The sequence below is a fragment of the Pongo abelii genome, chromosome 6 (genome assembly GCF_028885655.2).
Source record: "Pongo abelii isolate AG06213 chromosome 6, NHGRI_mPonAbe1-v2.0_pri, whole genome shotgun sequence".
Taxonomy (NCBI): domain Eukaryota; kingdom Metazoa; phylum Chordata; class Mammalia; order Primates; family Hominidae; genus Pongo; species Pongo abelii.
In genome coordinates this window covers 57,999,433-58,022,130 of record NC_071991.2, presented here as the reverse complement: position 1 = coordinate 58,022,130, position 22,698 = coordinate 57,999,433, and the positions used below count along the sequence as shown (strand labels likewise).

Sequence of the window (22,698 nt, the reverse complement as noted above, 5' to 3'; positions counted from 1 at the left end):
AGAGCAGCGCGGCCCTCGGCGCCCGCGGCCGGCGCCCCACTGTCTCCCAGCCCCCACCCCAGGGCTCCGCGACCCCCAGGAGCTGGCCCGGACCCGCCCAGCAATTGCGCGGGGGACTGAGGGTGCGGCCCTGCCAGGTCCCCACACACAGGCCCATTCGCACACAAAAATCATCTTTTTGCACGCCGGCGGGAGCAGCGGAAGTCATTAACATCCGCGGTTGTGCTGCAATTAAAGTTAGGCCCGGGGATGCGGCGCGGCCACAGGCGCTGCTCACCCTGCTGCCTCCTCAGAGCTGGCTCCTGGCGCTGCTCTTTTGGGCAGAGGGAAAGTTTGCTCTGCCTTTTCGAATTCAGAGGCAGCCTAAGTTATTGAACCAGAGAGAAAGAGAGAGAGAGAAAGAAAGTTTCCAAAGTACAAATAAACTTGAAAGCACTCAGAAGGCGAGCTTACCTTAACTCGGAGGGAGCCATATTTCAGAGAGTTTTGAGAACTTGTCGTTTGGACACTTCTGGACCTAAAATTGACAGTTTGAATGGCCAGGCGGCACACGTAGCCTGCAAAAGAGTCAAATGGAGTCCAGCGTTAGTGAGATTATATGTTATGTGGTATATAATGTTGGATGTCAACTCCCCAAAACCATAAAACTTACTTTAATGGCCCCACGTGACGTTTTATAGCCAGTGAGCCGATCTGTCTGTGCTATGGATGATTTTACGATCTAATTCATAGACAAAACCCTATTCATTTGGCACCCAAATGTCATATAGCCGGAACTGGGGCTTATAAAGTTTACTGTTTTATAACTTTTAAAAGGAAAGACGGCATCAGTGTAAGCAGTCGGTAAATGTGCAAATCTCTAGTTGCGCTTTAGCTGCTCTGAGGAGTTTCCCAATCGAGCTAGGATGGGGTAAGTACCTTCCGTTTGTAGCAAATTAATTGTAGCAAAAGAAGCCAACTGGGTCCCGGGTGAAGAGTGGGGAAAGGGTGCTGGGATGGGTTAAGGGCAGAGGGTTTGGGGTCCACAGCCAGACAGAGCAGCGTCTTCAGCAAGTGGAGGCCTAGGACAGCCTTAGGAAAGAGGCAGGATCTGTGTGGCCTGAGGGCGGCTAACAAAGCCCTGGGCTTTTTCTCCTTTTTTCTTGCTCTTTCTCTCTTTTTTGTACCCAGCAAGTTAACTTTGTTTCCTCAGAGATGGGCAGGGTGGCCTGGGGCTTTGGAACAGCCTACAGCTTTTTCCACCTTCTGCCCTGAGCTTTGTGATGGGTCAGAGGTAGGGAAGCGATGGGACAGTGTTGGTATGAGGTCTCCCTACACAGGTCATCTGCTCAGGTAGCCTCAGACCCAACAGCTTCCAGGACTGCACAGACAGACAGAAAAGCAGACAGAGCCGCTCACTATTTGGCACAAACCAGACCAAGAGAACTTACAATAGAAAGTTTATTTTTTGTTCCAGTCAGTATTTTTTCCTTAAAAACAAATACAAAAAAAAAAAAAGCTGATCACAGTTTGCTTAAAACAGCCAGACTTGGACAATATTTGTAACTTTGTTCACAAAAACATACATCACTGAAGCTGCGCTTATAAGAGCCACTTCCAGAATTCGTGCAAAGGGTCCTACAAAGGCACGCAGGGACACACCGCTTTGAGTCACAGTTTTCATCACAGAGTCACTAGTCACTACATGTCGAACAAGTTGTGTCTCATCAAGTCACCTCTACAACAGCATTAATTACACAAGGAATATAGGTAGTTTGAATAAAAATATCTTTAACAGCTTGGAGCTATTGAGACAGGAACACTTCCACACACATGCACAGTTAAACAACTTGAGTGTAACACACAACATTGGCACTAAACGAGATTGAAGGGGGACTTTTTGTGTGTTTTTTTCTCTTTTCTTTTTTTGTTATAGTTACTTCAAGTAACACAGCTTGCTTCATATAAATAAGTTAAAACATCTATTTTTTTTTCAAGACAAAGCCATTCAGGACAAAGAGATGAACAGAAAGCAGATCTACTTATACAGGCGCTATAATGGCAATAAACAGGCTCATGATTAAAAGATGAATTAGGGCAACGAGAACAGGGCTTCTTCACAGAAGGAACACAAGGGAGTTTCAGAAAGTCACCTTAGTACTGACACTACGCGGGATCCGCTAATACTGCTCAGTACTTTAAACGCTCAGATACTCAGGGACGGAAGGCCCCTCCTGCCGCGGCCATGCTCATGCTTTTCAGCTTATTATCTTTTTTCCACTTCATTCTCCGGTTTTGGAACCAGATTTTAATTTGTCTCTCGGAGAGGCAAAGAGCATGTGCTATTTCAATCCTTCTTCTGCGGGTCAGGTAACGGTTGAAGTGGAACTCCTTCTCCAGCTCCAGGGTCTGGTAGCGCGTGTAGGCCGTCCGGGCCCTTTTGCCTTCCGGGCCGCCTATGTTGTCTGCAATAGAAAAGTCAGCGGTTTAGCCACCAACTCCTGTCTTCCAAAGTCCGCCAGGGGGACAAGCTTGGGTCCTGAGCAGGGAACCCAGGCGAAAAGCTCAACAAGTTCTGCCTACCAGCCCGCACACCCCTCCCGAATTTCCTTCCCTCTTCCTTTCTAGAAAGAAAACAATACGATTTGGACCCTGGGAACAATCTGCCCATCTGAGGCTGGGGCCGTGTCCCGGAGGACTCCGGCTTTCCCTGGCCCCTCTCCTGCCCTCTCCGACCTGCCCCGGGCGCCCTGATCGGGAGGCACAGCCCTCCCAGGCTGCCCACCGCACAGAAACCCAGGAAGCAAGGCCCTTTCCTGAGCGCCCAAGTGGCCTTCTGGTCACCCTCCCTCAAAGTTCCAGCCCCGAGAGCCGCCTCCCGTTTCCAGCCTGCAGGGTTGGGGCGCCTGTTTTCTTTTTCTTCCCTTTCCTTCTGTCTCCCTCCTGCCCCAAAAATTCAGAATCCTGCAGGCTCTCGCCTCGATTCTTCCCCCAGAGCCTCTTTTCGGGGGCTGTAATTAGTAATGCTGTTTCCCCAGCGTAGCCCTCCTCATAAATTATCCGCCGTGACAAGCCCGATTCACCGCTGCTACTGCCATCCTCTACCTCTCTGCGCCTTGCTCGGCTGGCCTGACCCCGGAGCGCGTTCCAAGGCGTGGGGTTCCAGAGGGGTTTTTTGCTTCCTCCCCCTTCCAACGTCTAAACTGGCCCAGCGAACGCCCATTTCCCCCACTATTTGTGAGCGCAGGGTGCTCGCAAAGAAGAAGAGGAAGGAGGAAGGCAGGGGAGGGAGAACGGCAAGGAGAGCTCCGCAGGGCTGGCAGAAATGAGACCAAGAGAGACTGGGAGAGGGAGGCAGAGGAGAGAGGAGGGGACCGAGAGCCGCGTCCCCGCGGTCGCGTGGATTTAGAAAAAGGCTGGCTTTACCATGACTTATGTGCAGCTTGCGCATCCAGGGGTAGATCTGGGGTTGGGCGGGCGGCGCCGGGCTCGGCTCGCTCTGCGCACTCGCCTGCTCGCTGCTGGCAGGGGCGTCCTCCTCGGCTCCGGACGCCGTGCCAACCCCCTCTCTGCTGCTGATGTGGGTGCTGCCGGCGTTGGCCGAGGCGCCGCTGGAGTTGCTCAAGGAGTTTTTCCCGCCGTGGTGGCTGTCGCTGCCGGGCGAGGGGGCCACGGCGGAGCAGGGCAGCGGGTCGGGCGGAGGCGAGTGCGTGGACGTGGCCGGCTGGCTGTACCTGGGCTCGGCGGGCGCCGCGCTGGCGCTGGCAGCGTAGCTGCGGGCGCGCTCTCCGGAGCCAAAGTGGCCGGAGCCCGAGCGGCCGACGCTGAGATCCATGCCATTGTAGCCGTAGCCGTACCTGCCGGAGTGCATGCTCGCCGAGTCCCTGAATTGCTCGCTCACGGAACTATGATCTCCATAATTATGCAACTGGTAGTCCGGGCCATTTGGATAGCGACCGCAAAATGAGTTTACAAAATAAGAGCTCATTTGTTTTTTGATATGTGTGCTTGATTTGTGGCTCGCGGTCGTTTGTGCGTCTATAGCACCCTTGCACAATTTATGATGAATTATGGAAATGACTGGGACATGTACTTGGTTCCCTCCTACGTAGGCACCCAAATATGGGGTACGACTTCGAATCACGTGCTTTTGTTGTCCAGTCGTAAATCCTGCCTGATGACCTCTAGAGGTAAACTCGTGCACTAATGGGGGAGTTGGGTGGAGGCGAGAGGGGTGGCGCGCGCGCCCCGGGCGCGTGCCCGCCGCCAGTTGCCGCCGTTCAGTCGGACTCGAGCGCCACCCGCTGGAGGCAGGGCTCATCGCCCAGCTTCCGACCAGGGGCTGCAAGGGCCGGGGTCGAATTGAGGTTACAGCCCATTATGGCAAAATTATTGCATTTCCCTCGCAGTTCCATTAGGATGTACCAATTGTTAGGCCGTCAGCTGCCGATCGCGCGCCCGGAGAGGATGCAGAGGATTGGGGGGAGGTGGTGACTTGCATTTTATTTACAACAACTTTATTTCCCCCGTTTTGCAGCCCCTCTTATTTTTGTGTCGAGGTTGGGTTTGGTACTGACCGTCCTGCCAGCAGCTCTGAATTTTGAAAATACAGATATCACCTTCGGGGAAGGGGGAAAGCCATTTAGCCAATTGGAGAAATAAATCCTGCCCGCAGCAGCAGCAGCTACAATTACGGCTCTGTTTTTGCGAGCGCATGAGGGACAGTGTCCCTGCCGCTCTTAAATGACAGGCGTCTATTAAAGATAGCTTTTGTGTAGTGTTTCTCCAAGGCGAGGTCAAATTCCATACACTTTTATAACCGTAGTCGATTTTTCTTTCGTGTGAATATGGTTTTCGTGTCATTAGTTTGCTATTTGATTTGTTTACGTATCCAGCCTGGAAAATCTTCATCACAGGGTCCGGTTCCTCGAGCCAGCCGGGCCCCAAGTTGGAGGGTTCTCCTTGAACCCAGCGAGTGGGCCCAGGCTCCCTGCAGCCACAGAGGCTGCTTGGGGTCTGGGGATCCGTGGGGCGGGTTACTGGGGTCTTGCTTAGACCTCCAGGAGTAAAATGAGGGCGATAATGGAAGCATTTCGTGGCAGTGCCTAGTATCTCTGTAGTTATTTTCCACGGCTCCGAAAGACTCAAGTAAATCACAAATATAGCTGAGAGGCAAGTGGAGTCTCCCTGCTGGAGGCCCGGCGTTGCAGGCGCCCCTGGCACGTCTGGAAGCCAGGACTCTGGCGGCTCCCATGGCCCTGGGCCCCTCGTTGGGTCCTGAACGCTGCTGTGGCGGCGACGCGGGCGCTATCGGAGGCTGGGAGCGGGATCCGGAGCCGGGAGCCTGAGGGAGCCCAGGGGCTCCCTGGGCTGTAATGTTCCACCCGCCCCCAGGTTAACTCGCCTCGGCTGAGGCTGCTTCTCTTCCACTGACGGTTGCACACGCGGGACCGAGAGACTGGGCTCTGTTGGGGCCCCCTTTGTTCCTCGAGCTTCCTGTTCTGGGAGGCGGCTTGGGAGGCCGCGACAAGGCCGGGCTCCAGCTCTTAGACCCCCTCTTTCCACGGGCCAGAGATGATTTGTTGATGCCCTTCGGGACTTACTGGCGAGGGACCCAGGCAGAGATGCCCAGACACGAAACGGGGCTCGGCCCAGGGCTCTTTCCTCCCCAGCAGCCCCGCGTCCCGAGGTCGGGGAGCTCAGAGACGCTAGCACAGGAGCCCTGGACGCATTCAGGGCGCACCCCAGAACTCCGGAGCCGGTTTGGGCATCCTTGTGGAGCGGGACTGGGTGTGTGCAGTGCGCCCCGCTCCACCGCTGTTATTGGCTGTGTGTGAGGTTTTGTTTTGTTTTGTTTTGTTTGTAAGAAATAAATGCACAGACGCTTGCAAAGCTCCGGGCTCCCCTGAAGCTGCGGAAGCCCCCAGATGGGAGCAGGCAGGGAGAAAAGTTGGGGAGCAGGCGAGGGCAAGGGGGCAAAGCCGAAGGAGGTTGCGGCGCTGGCCTGGTCCCTGCCCAGGCATCTACTCGCCCGCCTTTGCCTCTGAGTCCTCCCCGCTGGGCTGCGTGGAATTGATGAGCTTGTTTTCCTTTTTCCACTTCATGCGGCGGTTCTGGAACCAGATCTTGATCTGGCGTTCTGTGAGGCAGAGCGCGTTGGCGATCTCGATGCGGCGGCGCCGTGTCAGGTAGCGGTTGAAGTGGAACTCCTTCTCCAGCTCCAGCGTCTGGTAGCGCGTGTAAGTCTGGCGGCCTCGGCGCCCATGGCTCCCATAAACAGTACCTACGAGTAGAAACGGCCGGGTGCCGGTAAGCCAGGGCCTGGAGGGTTGACCCAGTCAGCCCAGTGCCTCCCACAAGAAGCACCCGGACTGGAAACCACCCCGCCTCCACTCCAGCCTCTCCCACTATGTCTGGGGCCCAAAGCGTACTGAATGGGAGATTATTTCATACCAAGCGAGATGTTTTCCACCTATAACGACTTGGGGTGGACATTATTGTTTTTGAAAAATCCGCCTCATAGGAAAACCATTACAAGCAAAATAACAGAATGAGCATTCTTAATTTGGGACGCCCAGGTCGTGTTTTTGTGGGGATGCAGGATGTGTGTGTGTGTGTGTGTGGTGGGTGGTGTGGAACCATGTAAGTAGTGTACACACTCTGAATTCATAGTGGTCTCTTTGAGGATGCTACTGTGACCAGCCATGTCAGAACTCAACACATTTTTTTGAAGAGTTAAAAATGGTCAGCCGTCTTGAATCTTTACACATTCTCCCAAATTATATGACCCTTCTGAGAAATGCAGAACTCCCCCAAGGATAAAGTGGATTTTAATGGAAAACATTATAATTTTAACAATCTGCATTAGGCTCTGTCCTAGGGAATTCCTAGGAGTCTTTGGGATTCCCTGTGGAGTCCTTGGAAACCAGAGGCTAAAAGATGGAGCTATAGGTAGTCTAGGATTTCTGGCAATGTAGGATTGTGTTGGGCTGTCTGATCTGGTGCCAAAGATCCCCAAGGGTGGTGGGGGTCCCTCCAAGACAGGTGTATGAAGCTCAGGCATGGGCTCAGAAGAGGGCAGAAGTTGGCTAAGAGTGGGCAGTTGAGTAGAAGGCAGAGGAGATGAGGGAGGAGAGAGAGAAAAAATCCTGAGTTTGGGGCTGTGGCCCTCCAAGGCTTTGGGGAGACACTGGAAGAGGCCAAATGGCCACCTCTCTGTACGGGTTTCTGAAGGGCAGAAAGGAGAGGGGGTTGGGAAGCAAAGGGTATTTATCAGTGACGCAGTGCAAAAGGCCCTCTGGCTTGGGAAGCTGAGCAGGGTACCCAGGGTGCATGGACAGGCTGTCCCTCCCCACCAGCCTCTCTCTCTCTCTTCAGGCTGTCCCTGTCACAGGTCTCATATACGTGCCAGTGCCCCCATCCTCCCCTAAGGTGTCACCTTACAGGGACACTGGGGCCTTGCCCTTCCTCTGCCATGGCCTGATTGCCCCATTGGAAACTGATTTTTTCTTCTCTTTTAAGAAGCCAAAGAAACTTTGCTGGTTCTTTCCTCTTTTCTTTTTCTCTATTCCTCTTTCTACTCTTTTTCCTCCTTCTTTCTTTCTTTTCCTGCCTCCTTTCCCCTCTCCCTCCACTGTCTTGGGATATGCCTTACCCGCGCAGGAGTTCATCCGCTGCATCCAAGGGTAAACCGGGCTCGTGTACTTCCGGTCGGCGCCTTCGTCATGGAGTGCTTTGCCCTGCCCGCTGCTGCTGTCGGGTTTGTACTGCTGCTCGGGAGAAAAGTGCAGGTAGTCCCCGGGGCCCCTCTGCTTGCCACTGCCCGAGGGCGAGGCGCCACTGAGGTCCTTATCAGAATAGAAACACGAGGCCCCGTACTCGTAGGACGCCCGGTTGCAGGCCAGGACCGAGTTGGACTGTTGGTAGAAACAAGGTGAGGTGTACGTCTTGTCCGGGAGACTCGACGCCCCGTACGAGGCCGGGAAGGGCCTCAGCGCGTCATAGCCAGCCTGGTAGAGGGGCAGCTGGCCCAAGAAGGAGTCCTGGCTGCTGGGAAGGCTCCCGGGGAAAGTGGGATTCACAAAATAGGAACTCATTTGCGCGCCCCTCTGCAGGACTGTGATTTGTTGTGTATTAGTACATCTGGCTATAACTATTAGTAGTCATCGAACTGGTTTGTTTCTGGATGGCCGAACGCCAAAAGCGACAGCAGCAAATCGTACCAGCTGACGCGGCGGCGGCCAATGGGAGTGAACGCCAGAGCCCGCTCCCCGGGGAACGCGGCGACCAAGGCAGCAAAGTTACAAACAGCCCCCAGCCCGCCCGCCCGCCGCCCGCCCGGCAGATTAATGGGCGCGCACAGCTAGCCGGCCCGGCTCTCTTCCCTAACGCCAGCGGCGAGCACGGCCGGTTCAGGGGCGAGCAGATCAGGCCAGAGTAGGAACACTAACGCTTGGGCCGCCCCAAAGGCCCCGCCAGGTCCCCTCCTTCCTCCTCCCCTTTTTGCTTTATTGCATTTTGCGGGTTCCCCGCCCCTCCTCCTCCAAACAGGAAACCTGAAGGTCCTGCGCCAGGAGGGGCAGTGACAAAGGTGGCTTTGCTCCCTGCCGGCCTGCACTCCAGGCATGGCCCCGAGTTGCCCCTCCCCTAGCGCTCCCCTATTCGTGGGTGCGAGTTCTTGAGCTGGAGCAAGGGCCGTGAGAAACCAGGCCTTCACTCTATGCTCTTCACTCGTGCGCCTTAGGAATCGGTGAACTCCCTTATTCTCTCCTTCTCCGCTAGCACCAGGGGCCTGGGCCCTGCAGCCCAGAGCTGAAGGATCACCTGGAGCTGACCAGGACTCAGCCAAACGTAGGTTCTTCCCACCCATTCCCTCCTCCCACATACACATCCTGTTTGAGTCCCAAGGGGCTCAATGGCCCTCGCCTGCCTGGTCTCAAAGCACCCCTTCCAGCTGGGCGTCCCCATCCCACCTTTGAACCCAGGGAACTGAAAGGCCAGAAACCACTGGTTTCAACAAGAAAGGACCAACAGAGCAGCGGCCGTGAGACTGGGTTCACGAGGGACAGCCGAGGGACCTGCTCCCCTGCCCAGCGCCTGGGGACTCAGCATCCACTGCGAGAACCGCTCAGAGCTGCGGCAGATAAAAATCCAGATGTGAAATCTCTCTGTCCACATTCCAGAGGCACAGAAGACGCAGAGGCCCTGGCCAAGCTGGGCACAGAGGGCAGCTCTGCGGGGCCCAAGGCCGCGGGATAATTGATGGGCTCGGTTTCCGGGGCGCCCGACAACCGGCACTGTCCTGGGGCCGCCCTCTTTACTGCCCTTCCTGGGACCGCAGGGAGGGCTGCCGCCCCTCAGTCGCTCCGGAACCGGGAATAGTTGTCTCACCGGCTCCAGAAATCCTGAATTGCTTTCACTGCTGTCCCAGGCCTGGCGGTCCCCAGACAGGACATTAAAAGCCTGTCCTGGGCTGCTCACTCTTGCCTGAGAGGTGTGCCTTCGAGATAGTTGACTTTTACAACACATGGATCAATCTCGTTTTGTAAAATGTGATAGCAGCCCAATGGCATTTTTACAACTGTGTTTGTTGGGCTTGTAAAAACCCCTTGAATTAGCCTTAAAATCCTCAATTCTGTGGAGGTTGAAGAAAGACTATTTACGTGATTTGGATGGATTTCTGGAGACTGTTTACAAGATCTGTAAAACCCTGGCCAATGCAGGCTCACCCGGTTCAGGACTTAGTGGGGAGGTGGCAATTGGCAGTGTTCCAGTAGGAATCTAGTAATGACTTGATCTCTTCCTTGCTTTTCAATTTTTTTCCTGAACTCTCCTCTCACAAAGGGAAAAAATTGGGAAAGGACTGGCCTAAGGTCGACCTCCAAAGAGCCCAAGAGGCATTCCTGGAAGGTGGCTACTAGCCCAGCAATGGGGGCTACCCCTGGAAGCCGGATGCCTGTTCCCCAGTCAATCCGTCCTGGAAAGGGTTTACTTTGCATATAAAGCAGGGCCTCGAATGAGAGGATAGAATTGGGCATTTCCCACACATTACTTCAGGGAAAGAATTCAATACGTGAAAATGAAAACTCGAGTCAAAAAATTAAAAGGGACTTTTAAAAATAGCTGTTTGAAGAAAAACATGTTTTTGTTATTTTTTTCTTAAACAAAATTATCAGACAACAGTGATTTTAAGCAAATTATTATTTAAGATGAAAATAACCGTTTGGCGATGTCAATCAGTGTTTACATTTATGATTTCCTTTTCATTCCCCCATGTCCCACATAGTGGTGGGTCGGTGTCAATTTACTATTATTATTATTTGTCATGCCTTGACCAGGATTCTCGATCTAATTATTGTTCCAGCTAACAAGAGAATTTGATTTCTCAGCTAAGAGCCAGAAAACATTATATTTCTAGCTTCTATAGGCACTAAGATGGAAAAATATATATTACATTGGAATCTTTACATGTTAGCCAAGGCTAGTGCATATCATGTTGGCAGCTGACCAATTCATTTCTCCAACCAGATACACACTCTCTCTCTCTCTCTCTCTCTCTCTCTCTCTCTCTCTCTCTCTCTCTCTGAGGGAGAGAGAGAGAGAGAGGGCTATTCCGGCAAGAATAGGCGCCCCAGACCCTCCAAAGAGCCTCTCCTGCGATGGTGAGAATGGCCACCCCAGGGCTCTCTCTCTTCCCTGCCAAAGCCACGCAGAAAGCGACTTACCTTTCAGTTTCTCTCCAAGGGGGGCAGGATGGCGAGCTGGGCCCCACTGTCTGCCCTTGCGCTGGTCTGCCCATTGAACAGCTCCACCTCCGCCAGCCTGGAGGGTGGTCTGGGAGTATGTAGGTGTGGGACCTTGAAGGCCACCTCGGTCCAGCCAGCTCGCTAGCCCAGGCCAGAGCCCAAAGCACACAGGTGCGGCCTCTGCCCTTCACAGGCCCTCGCCTGGAGCCAAAGCCGTCCTTCTTTGCCATAGCCAATCCTCCTCAGAGCAGCCAGGCCTACAGGCCTCAGGACTACAGGTAGTCTGTCCGATTTCAGAATCCCAAAGCCAGAGCGTTCCCTGAACCAGCGTGCGCCCCCAGAACGCCTTGGGACGCGCAGTTTGGACAGAAGCAGCCATGACGTGCCAGGCGGCCTGTGCAACCAGTCTCCATGGTGCTGGAGTGGGGGTGGGGGAAGACCCGAGTCTATACCGGCGTCCAGCTCCGGTCAGGGGTAGCCGAGGCGGGGAGATTTCCCGGCCAAATAGGCTCTGGGTGATCGCCTCCCAGGTCCCCTTGCGTCCCCCTCTACCCTGCTTGCTGGGAAATCTCTGAGGGGCCAGTACAGCAGTCGCGCCAGGCTGCAAGAGGCGGGCTGCAGCTGGCGCCGGTCCCGGCGACGGCCACGGCGTGGCAGCAGCGAGCGCCAGCACGGTCGCAATAAATAATCGGCCCGTGGCAGCCGCAGTCAGGAAGGCAGCGACCCTAGGATGCAAATGCGCAGCTTTATCCGCCCCGAGCGCACACAGAACACGGGCGAACGTCCCAAACATCCACAGCCCCCTTCTATTTATCGAATCCATACTAAGATATTGTCTCAAGATGGGGAAACAACAACCCAAACAAAAAGAACCTCGGACTCTTTTCTTGTCGCTGTCCGAGGAGTTCCCGGGGCAAATCTGGTCTGATGTGCACTTAGGCCGAGCTACAGTTCGAGCCACCTCGCTACGCAAAGCCACCGCCAGCAGCACGCTCTGCGCTTCCTCCCTAGCAGCTCCACCATCCTCTCCCCGCTCGCGGAAGGTGGGGAGTGCCGTCGCCAGTCCGTTGCGCCAAGGTGGATTGGGGGGTCCCCCTATCGCCCAGACTCGGTTTGCGTCCTTCCTTCAACCTTAGCTGCGGGACCCTGCCACCCGCGCTAACATCGTTGTGTCCTCTGCACCGAAACTTCCCACCAAGTAACACCCAATTAATCCCATCCTCTCCTCCAACACAGAATTCCACCCACGCACCTATTCCCCCTCCCAGCGCTTCAGACACCTCTCTCATCGAAAAACTGGGCGAAGGGAAGCCGGCAACGAGCGGAGAACTCTGGCTGAATTAGTAAGTTTTTCTGTTTCCCCCTTCTACCTTTCTCTCTGAAACCAGTTCCCACGGAGTAGAAAGTGCTGTGCTGATACTAATAAAATGCCTGTGGATTAATGCACTTTGCCCTCACCTCTTCTCACCTTCCCAGGTCAAAGACGATCTCCTGTTGTTGGGGAATCCAACAAAACCAAATAGGGCCATGAATGAAAACATAAAAATCCAAACCCAAAGGGCTGGCGGGGAACACGGTGTGCCGGGCCACTTCCTTTTGGGCTTCACGGGGTCGCTAGGGAAGGGGAGAGAGACGATCCAAGGGATGCTGCCCTGTGCCTGGGCGCTGTGCCACGGAGGGCCGAAGGAAGGCGGGCACTTACTGCCAAGGCGAGCCAGGGAAGGGAGAGAAAGGGAGTGGTGTGTGTGTGTGTGTGTGTGTGTGCGCGCGCGCGCGCGCGTGTGTGCCTGTGTGTATGACGTGTGTGGGCTGTAGTGTGTGATGGGGGCAAGTGTGAATGGGTGAGCATGGGTAAGGGGGAGTATGCCCCTCTTAAAGCCTCCCTGGGTGCCCTCTCCCACCGCTACCGCCGCCGGCTGTCGCCTCACCACCTTTGCTCCTGTCTCCTCCCCATATGTCTCACCTTCAGACGGTGGCTCCCAGAAGCTCCTGCCCCTCTGACAGCTGTCGCTTGGGCAGCCCGAGAGAAGAATCGTCCTCTTTCCTGGTGCCAGAGGACGCAGGAAATTAGCCAGGTTGCGAGTTGCAAAGCTGCCGCCGCGGCGCCGGGAACCGGGCGCGCCCAATCTCCAGCGGTAGCCGCCAGGCCTGGCCTGGCCGGGGCTTCCCTTCGCTCGCCATCTCCGGACAAAGCACAGCCGAGCCCGGCTGGAAGGCAGAGCTCCGAAGGAGGCAGGACGGAGCGGAGCAAAAGAATGCGGCTCTATTCTCGCAAGGGAAATTATAAAAAAGTTCATGTTCACGGTTCTCATCCACATGACCGACAGTGGCCAATGGAAGGGCCGAACAACTCATAAAGTTGTATTGCAAAGTTGTAAATTTTCATAAACAACAACGGATTTATGACCCTTTCCCCATCACTGAGAGGAGGCAGCTCTTACACCGGCGCCATCTTACCACCGAGGCCGCCCCGACTTGGGGCCTCAGGTTTTACAGACCCTTTTGGGCCCGGTTTTACTAAAAGAGCCATAAGAAGCGGGCCCAACCCAGGCAGGAGACTGGAGACGAGGTCTTGCAGGCGGAACTCAGGATGCTCTGAGCTGCCCGCACAACCCCTCGCCCTTCGCCCCTCGCCCCTTCCCCGCATCCAGATGCCCCAGCCCCTGCCCAGGCTGCGTAGCCCAGCGGGGGTCTGCGGTCCTAGCCCCTCCCCACGCCACCTACTGCAGTGCCGGACCCTGGGCCGCCCTCGCCTCGTCTGCAGGCGGGGTGGGGACTTTAAATCCCATTTCCTAGCCCTGGGGCTGGGTTCAGGGCGCATGCGAAATCCGGAATCAGCCTCTGGGTAATGCCCCTTTCCAAGCCCACTGCACAGCCTTAGAGGAAAGGGTGGATTTGAAATTTCCTCATGGAATTGATGGAGGTTTTTAGGGAGATTCATAGAATATAACGTATCTACCAAAGATTCCGTTTTCAAGGGATCTAGAAGATGTTAGTGCACACGCAAAAACCAGACAAACATCTCTACACGGATAAAGGCACATATACAATTATGCACACAGGGAAGGGCATACACTCTATTGTGGGCACAGAATGACATGCAATTATGGACACACAAAAACACATGCACCCAATTATGGACACCAAAATATATACAATTGTGGAATTAGGTAAAAACACACACACAGAAATGCATACACAGAAAAATAAGCACATACTCATACAAATACGCACATAAAAATACATTAAAAAGATACATGACACCAATACATGGGCACCCAACACTTGGACCATCACAAGGACAGCCACCCCACTTTTGCTTCCCCACTGCCCCTTGCCCTCCAGCCATGCTCACCTCCCCTTTCCCAGTCCCCTCTGGATAAGGCAGTCCACATTTTTCTTTGTCACCACGCATCTTTATTTTCGGTTACATAAAACACAGCTGGGCTGGGAAGTGTGCCTTCCCTGAACCCCAGGATGGAGCTGAGCGGGGTACAGGACAACACAGGAGATGAAGGGCATTGCGGAGGGCATTGGACCTCCCCACCCACTACAGTTAACTCAAGACAACATACCATGCTACAAAGTCACCCCATTAACACATCCTTTCCAAGTCAAGACACTGCCTTACAAATGAACTCCAAGACTATAGAAATGATCAAAAAAAAAAATCTTGTTCAAATATACAGTATCTGCTATTATAGGAAACGTCAGGGCATACATATTTAACACAGCTGAACAGTAAGATACAGGAGCCAGAGTAAAGGACAGCGAAGCTGGGAGCATCTCCACAGTCCTGCTAAGTAAGCAGAAGCTAACCCACAGATCTGCAGCCAGCTCAGGAACATTCCCCTCCAGAAGTGGGGGTTGATGGGCCTGAGCTTTGGGTGCCAAGCCAGAGAAGGAGGGATTGATTCTAGGGTACAAGCACTTAGAATGCTTTTTGGAATAAATATATTATTTTTCAATTTAAATAGATGCCAATACCCTGATCCTTGACCTCAGCACATTCTCAGGGCAGCCTCAGGGACCCCAAAAGCTGCGGGCTGTAAGCAGCGGGGGCCTTGCCTGGGAGCAGTCGGCACTAGGTAGCAGGCAAGCCAGCCAGCACAAAATAGGTAGTTTTAGGGGAGTAGGTAGTAGTGAGATTCACTTTCTTGCGGGTCTGGGAGGGTGGTGCTGGGTGTCTGCCAGTGTTGGGATACATAGGGACTTCCTGGGAATGGAGGCCCTCTGGGGCTGGATACATAGGTAGTTTGGGGATGCCTCAAGCAGAGGCCTGTGCTAGGTAGTATTTTGGCCGCGCCAGAGCAGGGCCGGGTGGCCTGGGGTTGGGGGTCTTTTGGGGTCCTCGGAGGCAGAGGGAATCCAAGGCGACCCAGTCTCTGAGGCCGCTCAGTCCACAAAAGTTGGGAGCTGGAGTAGGTGATGGGGGTGGGTAGAGTGCAGGTTGGGGACTGGGTTGTTTTTTTGTTGTTGTTGTTGTTTTTACATTTTCTTTTATTTTTCCCATTTTTGTAAGTAAAACCAGTGAGTCTCTTAAAGACGTTTTCCGACTGTCCGGTGCAGCGAGGGCCCCGGATCGGCCCCTCATTCCTCCTCGTCTTCCTCTTCTTCATCATCGTCCTCCTCGTCGGCCTTGTCCACGGCAGCGGTGGCGGCAGCAGAGGGCACGGCGCCCTCGGGAGCTGCGGCGGCAGTCGGACCTTCGTCCTTATGCTCTTTCTTCCACTTCATGCGGCGGTTCTGGAACCAGATCTTAATCTGGCGCTCGGTGAGGCAGAGCGCGTGGGCGATTTCAATGCGGCGGCGCCGCGTCAGGTAGCGGTTGAAGTGGAACTCCTTCTCCAGCTCCAGCGTCTGGTAGCGCGTGTAGGTCTGGCGGCCCCGCTTCCTGTCAGGTCCTGAGAACAGACATGCAGACACATGAACACAAGGGCAGACAAGTTAGGCTGCTGTCCCAGAGCCCGCATCTTCCTCCTGACCTAGTCCCCGGCGAGCATCCCCCTCTGCCCCAGTCCCCGAACTGAGCTAGGGGAGGAGGGGGAGTGTTAGGGAAAGACCCCCACTGCAGTGCCAGTCGCGCAGGCAGCTCTATAATGAGCAAAGGCACAGAATCTCAACTTTACAACCGACCTTTCCAGCCGGCTAAGCTTCCACAATGTTCTGCTTCCCCTGACAAAGAAAAACTGTAAATATAGAGTGTGAGCAAGTGGGAAACGCTGCACTTTTGCCATTCAAAGATGAGCACGGCAATTCCCCTGCCTTGCTAGGCAAGCGGGCGACCCTTCCCAGCAGCCTGAGCCCTCATCCCCAGGACCTTCCAAGGGCACCCCGACCCTCTGTCCTCATTCCCTCGCCCCCATCTTGAAATGGCCCGTGACACAGGGTCGGGTGAGAGGCCCTGGAGGGCTTGGCTCTCCCAGCTTTTGAGAAAGAAAAGTCAGGCAGCAAGGAAAAGGAGGAGAGAGAGAAGAAAGGGAGGGAGGGTGACAGAGGAAAGAGAAAGAGAGACAGAATAGTGAACAAACTTAATGTTAAAATTCCAAGGCAAATGGAGTTAAATAAATTTACGAGGATCGAACCCATTAATTGGGCCATAAAAAGTTTTATGAGCCTCATTTACATACAATGCTATGAGCTCCACGCAATGGCGCCTCCGCTCTAATTAAAACCAGAAAGGCTGCGCCGGGAGTCACGGGGCTACTGGCTCGCAACAGCCTGGCTCCGCTCTTCCGGCCCCGCGCCCCGCGCCCCGCGCTCCGCGCTCCCCAGCGCCGCGCTCCCCGCTCCCCAGCGCCGCGCTCCCCGCTCCCGGTCCCGCTCCGCCAGCCCGGCCCGCCTAGCTACTGCGCCTACCTGAAGACCGCATCCAGGGGTAGATGCGGAAATTGGCTTCAGCCGGACCGTGCAGCGCGCCCTCGTCCGCCTTGTCGCAGGCGCCTTTGGCGAGGTCACTGCAGAGCCCGGGGATGTTTTGGTCGTAGGAGGCGCAGGGCAGGTTGCCGTAGGCGTCGGCGCCCAGGCCGTAGCCAGACGCAAAGGGGCTCTGATAAAGGGGGCTGTTGACATTGTATAAGCCCGGAACGGTCGAGGCGAAGGCGCCGGCGGCCGCCCCGTAGCCGCTTCTCTGTGAGTTGGGCGCAAAGGAGCAAGAAGTCGGCTCGGCATTTTGGAACAGAGAAGCCCCCGCCGTATATTTGCTAAAAAGCGCGTTCACATAATACGAAGAACTCATAATTTTGACCTGTGATTTGTTGTCCGGCAGCTTTCAGTGTCGGTTTTACGAGGTAGCGTGATATATGATAACATTACACCCCCAGATTTACACCAAACCCCATTTTCTTTTGGACGGAGCTCGCCGCAGCACGTGACCGCCCACATGACCGCCTCCGCCAATCTCAGCAACCCTCACAGGTGGTCTCGCTCCGCGGGGCCCGCAGCCTCCTAGAATGGAAGGGGAAGAGGCTCAAATATGCGGCCAACGAATCTGCCGGCGCCCGGCGGGCCTGGCGCGTCCCGCGGAAAAAGACCTGGAGGCTCCGCGGGAGCGCCCAGCTGGCGGCCAACCTCCGCACTGGGGTCTGCGGACGCCGGGCGGCCCGGCCCCGCGCAGCCCCCGCCCCCCCCCACCGCCCCTCGCCGACTCCTGCTAGTGAGCCCTGGACCAAGCTTGGGATCCTCCCCATCCCTCTCCTGTCCGCCTGCCCAGCCCCTGGAAGGGTCTCTGTCTCCCGCAACAGCCTGCCCCGCGGTGGCCTTGTGGGCAGGACTCAGCTATGAGCAGATCGACTCTGCCCAAGTCTTCTCTCACCCAGGTCCAGTGGGCGACAGGCCGGACTTAGACTCGGATCCAGACGGGGAAGGCGCAGCACCTCTTGCAGCTGCAGCGAGAATGCCACCGCAAACTGGAACCATGTGGTTCGAATAAAGTCAACGTCTCCCAGCTTCCTTTCCTTAATCGGAGGCACACTGTTTATCCGCCCTAAAGGAAGCAGTGAAATATTTATCTATTAATGAGACTCATTTGCCAACAGATTTATTAACGTGGGGTTCCCCTCCCTCCTCCGGGACGCTGTAGTGCTGCAGGCTCTGTGCCTTCGCTCCTGGGCACCTGGCTGGCTCCAGCAGTCCGATAAATTGCTAAAGATTCCTTTGTTCTTGCCACAACTACTGGTTCCCCTCTGGCGCATGGGGAGCCACGGCTGTTTCCCCCAGCTTGGAGAAATCTCAGGCCTGCACCCTTCCAGGCACTCCCAACACTGGAAGGTTTCTAGGGTAGGCCGGGGTGCCTGGGAACAATACATGCTTTAGAGACGATTTGGAGAGGGGGCTCTGGCGTCTAGGGACTGCAACCCACTGTGGACTTCCATTACTTTTGAAGACACCGAAAACAAATAGGGGGACCACCCCCTAAAGGCCACCCAGCTGTGGAGGCTTCACCTGTCCAAGTACCAGCTCACATGGAGCTGAGCGCACAGTGTTCTCACTCCCTCCAGGCCTCCAATTCCTACCTTCCAGGCCTCCGACCCCTGCACCATGTTGGACCAGCTGAAGTCCCTGCCGCCCACCGCTCGGTGGAGGATGGTGGGGAGAACCCTTCCCCTAAACGCCTCATAAACTGCCCGGCTGCGCTGGAAGCCCGGCCACCTTTTACTGCTCAGCTCGATTACACACCATAAACCCGACCTCACAATGGAATTGCCCCGGAAATTCTCCTGTAAATTATAGAGTTTAGTTCCTTGTGTACAAAGTACTTCCCATCACTTTCAGAAGGTCCAGGCCGCCCCCGTTTACCGCACCCTCTCAGGGGGTCCCAGGAATACAAAAGGTGGAGGGAGGGTTCAGATCGGGACGCCACGGAGCCCCAGTTCCTGCGCAGTGAACCACCGGGGCTTGGGTGGGAAGGCGGGGGCTGGTGGGGCAGGTGGGCCCTGGGCTGTCTCCTCCCGGGCCACGGAAGCCTGGGGGTAGGGGTGTGGAGTGAGGGACAATATCCGGGGATGTCTTTATGGCGGATCAGATGATACCTTGTCTCCAGTGGAGAATAGAGGGAGTAAGACAAAAAGAGAAGACCTAAATAATCCCAGTCGCATCGCCTTCTGAAAGGAAATAAAAACCCAAGAAAGTTAAAAGAAGATGAAGCAAAACAAGAAGGCTAGATCAAAGAGGCAGAATTAGACCGCTTTAGACCAATAAATTGTTCCTGGGGTGACACACAGCAAGACGCAAAGAGAAAAGACCAAGGCCCCCGCCGCCGCCGTCTGTCTAGACTCAAGCGACTGGAGGGGCCGACAGAGCTGGTGTTTAAAGTAGAACCTGCCCAATCCAACAGCCCGAGCGGGGAGCGATTTCGGGGAGCGCGGGAAGGAACGCACTTCGCCAAGGGAGGGCCGGGTGCCCTCGCCCCCGGCTCATCCCTGCTCCGATTTTGCCCGGCGAGCGTCCAGGAGGTTCTGGCAGGACGCACTGCCCCTCTGCTCCGGCCAAGGAGGATGCGGATACTGCCCGTAAGGCTTCGGCCTTTATGGACCCAAGTCAGCCAACTGGGCCGAGTCCTGCGGACACCGAAACCTCCCTTTCGTTTCCAGGCTTCTTTCTCCCCTCTTGCCCTCTGTGGTCTAATTTAAAACGAAAAGGTCGGATAAAATCAGGCTTTCAATAAGGCTTCTTTAACTGCGTGTTCTCTATTCATTGATTCTCTACTTATTTGACTGAAAAGACACAAATGCACTAGGTTATGTGAGATAATTTTCACAGAAATACTCATTGACCCTCAGCCTGAAGCAGGCACATGTAGGCGGGTTTCTAATCAGCCGAGCTATCTTTAGACATTTTCCACTGCCGTCCCTGAGCTTCCTTCCTACCTACTGGCAGAGCGTGTTTACCCTGCTTCTTGTTACCAAATACCAATATTTAAATTCAATTATGAAGGTAAAGCCAGCTCTAGGCAGGGAATAGCGCCTTCCAGAGATTTGGGTGGCTGGCGAACTGCTTCCTAAAGGTTTCCACCCTTGCCTCTCTCACCAGCTGCATCTGTTCCCCACCCAGTCAGTGAGTGATCCCTAGCCTGGGCGCAAAGACAAACTCGTCCCTGTCGCTTACAAATGAGATTGGGTTGGTGCGGGGTCTTGCCTGGGTGAAGGCCCGCTGCGGGGAAGCCACTCCCAGGCTTCCCAGAGGAAAAGCAGACTCCCAGCCACCAGCCTGCCAAGGGCAAGGGAGGAGCCTTTGGACAGTCTACCCAGGCCTGGGAGACCCTGGGCGGCCTGCACCTACCTGAGGCCTCCGTGATCAGTGGAGAGACGCAGTCGCCACCGATCTGTGACTTCATGTATTTGTAGTTACACAAATAGAGCTTTCTCTCTGCATCCACGGATCTGCGACTTCACAATTTATTTGTAGTTACATAAATTGAGCTCTCTATCTGCGGCTTGAATACAAAGCCACGGTTGACTCCCGGGGAAGCTATAAAACCTTTCTTACAATCAGGCGTTGTGAAATGTAATGAAGGCGTGTGTCTGTAATATCTGTATGTATGTATGTATGTATGTATGTATCTATCTATCTATCTATCTATCTATCTATGTATATATGAGATGAGAGAGAGACAGAGAGGGAGAGAGAGAAAAGAGAGATATTGTGTGTGTGTGAAAGGAGAGAGAGAACAAACACCCGGGAGAGACATCAACCAAAATCCAGTCCCCAGTTTTACAGCGTGAACAGCACTGGGATGCGGGTCATAAACATTTTGTGGGCTTGGCGGAGACTATTACGACCCAAATAAATGCACTGTGTAGCGTGTTCATAGGGCTCCGGGACCCTTCGAAAAGTTCTCTGTTTGCTTTTGCGTTTTCCCTCTGGAACCATTCGACATCCGTGGCTGATGCTCGCACCCGAGAGGAGGCCACAGTGTGTTCCCGGCCTAGGGTCTGGGAGAGGCTGGGCCTGGATTGGGGTCCCCTCCCTTCTGGCCTCTTGATGGGTGAACGCCAGAGCAGCCTGGGTTCCTGTACAGCGGAGGGCATGCCGCGGCCAGAGACAGCCCAGGCGGCTTCCACACTGTGTGCGACACTTTTGGTGCTACGGTGTGATTGTTATATTAAACATCACATTAAAAAAATAACCAAAGCAGTCCCTGGTTTGTCCCCCAGGATTCTCTTCCCAGCCAACTCGGCCCGGCCGCTATACCTACAGTGGTCAGACACCGAGATTGCCTTTACGCCCAATTTTCACCGCCTAATTTTATTGTCTCGATTCAAGCCAGCCGAGTCCCGGGGTCCTGGCTCTGTCTTGGGTTCCGGCTCGCCGGGCCCTGACCTAGGTCGCAGGTTTCGGGGGCCTCCTGGGCGGCCGCGGGACCCGGGGCCACGATGTGCGCCCTCTGCACGCACTGTGCACACCCTCTGGGCAGTCATCAAGTCCGGGGGCTGCAGGCGTTCCTCCTGCGTCCGCCAGTCAGCCGGGGCTCTCTGGCGCCTGGCTGTGTCAGGCCTGTCCCAGCTGAGGACGGTGACCCTGGAGCCGCGCCCGCGCCTGGAGCTGCAGCCCCGCGGCCGCCCGGACGGCTGCAGCCCGGCAGCGCTGGGCCCTCGGGATGGGGTCAGCGAGGTGCGAGCGGTGAGGGTCGGGCAAGTCCCCGCCGATTCCTTGTTTCCCAGCGAGGCTTCTAGCCAGGCGTGAGCAGCCCAGAAAATATAGGGCGGCTGTTCACTAAAATCTGGGGCTCCCATTCCAGAAAGGCTCGTGTCAAGTCGACATCTTAGGAACTTCCCCAGGGTCGCGGAGGCGGGAGATGGCGGCGCGGAAGCCTCTTGCATGGAGCCACACTGCCATCTGCTGGCCACTATTCGGTACTGCATCCTCAGCTACCTCGGCCGGCCTGAGCTTTAGGAGCCGCGGGCTAGCCCACCGCACCCCACTTCCAAAGGAGGGGCGTGGGCCTAGGTCCCGGGGAGTCTGCGTGGAGCCCGGAATCTACTGCAGAGGAGGCAATGCCAATAAAAGAGCTGTTTCCGCAGCCGCTTTATCGGCGGCAGACAGAACAAATGAACAAATGAAAGGGCTTTGGTGGAATATCCTAATTGGGGCTGGACAGTTGTAAACTCATTAAGGGACGAATTCCAGACAGTTCGCAGACCCGGCCTTTATGGCACACTCTTACTGCCTATTCTTTGAAGTTCCTTCTGTCTGCAACAACAGAGGGCGTCCCAACCTGGCGGCGGGGTGAGGGTGGGGGTTAGGGGACGCCTCATCCACCCGCGCCCTGGTTCCCCTTTTAAGCTTAGAACACATCCAACTTTGCAGAAGTCGTGGAGTGGGGGAAGGGGGAGGGCGAGAGAAGCAAGGGGGTGGAAGCGAGGCCGAACTCTCCGGCCACATCTGGAAAGCGCTCAGGCCTCCGAAATTGTGGCCGTTCTCCCCCACCACCCCCCCCCCGTAGCCCTTTACACCCCATAAACGGCAACAGCCCTCATTTTATTTTATGGCGCTTAGAGGCTCGTCAGTTGCCCCAGCCCTGCCTCTGTTAGGCCTTGTGTTCGGGAGGGGCTTGCAGTGCAGGACCCAGATTCTCTTGGGCCAGGCTGGCAGGACGCCGCGGGGGTGGCGGGCGGTGCGAGGATGCAGGGCTTTGTTCCTTTGCAAGCCCCCAAAATGTTTGCCTGCATGGCCACGTTGGGCCGGTGGGGCTCCTATTTCCCTCTTCAGAGCCTGCTTAGAAGGCGGTCCCCAGCTCTCTATCCTGTCACCCTCTCCCCCTTTTCCCCACCAAGCTAACGAAGGCCCAGGTTTGGGAATTTTCTCGGGGGCACCAAGGTGAAAGAGTGGTCTTTCCACTGCTACTGGCCAGCCCAGCCCAGCTCCTCAGGGGCTTCTCCGCCGTCCCGCACATAGACACAAGGCCGGGAGGCGGGCTTCTCCGCCGGGTTTCCCAGCTTTTCTCGCCGCCAGGCAGCTGGCCTGTTTGGGAGAG

At 55.4% G+C, this 22,698-nt stretch overlaps 4 protein-coding genes across 6 annotated transcripts in view; all 4 read right to left on the bottom strand.

The window, feature by feature from the left end:
• The window catches only part of HOXA3 (homeobox A3), a 43,948-nt gene extending 32,601 nt beyond the window's left edge, over positions 1-11,347 (bottom strand). The window contains exons 1-2 of the mRNA XM_063726039.1: positions 10,704-11,347; positions 454-557 (exon numbers count right to left, since the gene is read on the bottom strand). The gene's annotated coding sequence lies outside the window, so the exon portion shown is untranslated. The remainder of the gene's footprint in view (positions 1-453; positions 558-10,703) is intronic.
• On the bottom strand, positions 454-6,262 carry HOXA5 (homeobox A5). Of its 3 annotated transcripts, XR_010140861.1 has the most exons (3): positions 3,406-4,342; positions 2,133-2,444; positions 454-557 (listed from the first exon to the last, which is right to left on the bottom strand). XR_010140861.1 is itself a non-coding variant. In XM_002818102.4 (2 exons), exons 1-2 carry the CDS (start codon positions 4,298-4,300, stop codon positions 2,194-2,196), a joined length of 1,146 nt encoding a protein of 381 aa, XP_002818148.2. In that variant the 5' UTR covers positions 4,301-6,262; the 3' UTR covers positions 1,427-2,193. The 3 variants fall into 3 exon arrangements, 2 of the variants coding, with proteins under 2 accessions (XP_002818148.2, XP_054415333.1); XM_002818102.4 differs by lacking the exon at positions 454-557 and having other exon boundaries at positions 1,427-2,444; positions 3,406-6,262; XM_054559358.2 differs by lacking the exon at positions 454-557 and having other exon boundaries at positions 1,427-2,444; positions 3,085-4,342.
• Positions 4,466-10,684, bottom strand: HOXA6 (homeobox A6). The gene is made up of 2 exons (XM_002818101.6): positions 7,634-10,684; positions 4,466-6,262 (listed from the first exon to the last, which is right to left on the bottom strand). The coding sequence occupies exons 1-2, from the start codon at positions 8,073-8,075 to the stop codon at positions 6,003-6,005; spliced, it is 702 nt and encodes a 233-aa protein (XP_002818147.1). The 5' UTR covers positions 8,076-10,684; the 3' UTR covers positions 4,466-6,002.
• A 2,771-nt stretch (positions 11,348-14,118) lies between the features above and the next one.
• On the bottom strand, positions 14,119-17,739 carry HOXA7 (homeobox A7). The gene is made up of 3 exons (XM_009242931.4): positions 17,539-17,739; positions 16,584-17,171; positions 14,119-15,628 (listed from the first exon to the last, which is right to left on the bottom strand). Exons 2-3 carry the CDS (start codon positions 16,960-16,962, stop codon positions 15,315-15,317), a joined length of 693 nt encoding a protein of 230 aa, XP_009241206.1. The 5' UTR covers positions 16,963-17,171; positions 17,539-17,739; the 3' UTR covers positions 14,119-15,314.
• Between the last annotated feature and the right edge of the window lie 4,959 nt (positions 17,740-22,698).

What these genes read in the sequence shown, in the direction of transcription:
- HOXA5 (XM_054559358.2), bottom strand. Translation starts at nt 4,300, where the DNA reads ATGAGCCCTGCCTCCAGCGGGTGGCGCTCGAGTCCGACTGAACGGCGG. An exon ending in GCCGAGCAAGGCGCAGAGAG is followed by an intron (nt 2,445 to 3,084) that starts GTAGAGGATGGC and finishes TTTCTATTGCAG; the next exon opens with ACAACATAGGCGGCCCGGAA.
- HOXA6 (XM_002818101.6), bottom strand. Translation starts at nt 8,075, where the DNA reads ATGAGTTCCTATTTTGTGAATCCCACTTTCCCCGGGAGCCTTCCCAGC. An exon ending in GCGGATGAACTCCTGCGCGG is followed by an intron (nt 6,263 to 7,633) that starts GTAAGGCATATC and finishes TTCTACTCGTAG; the next exon opens with GTACTGTTTATGGGAGCCAT.
- HOXA7 (XM_009242931.4), bottom strand. Translation starts at nt 16,962, where the DNA reads ATGAGTTCTTCGTATTATGTGAACGCGCTTTTTAGCAAATATACGGCG. An exon ending in CCCCTGGATGCGGTCTTCAG is followed by an intron (nt 15,629 to 16,583) that starts GTAGGCGCAGTA and finishes GTCTGTTCTCAG; the next exon opens with GACCTGACAGGAAGCGGGGC.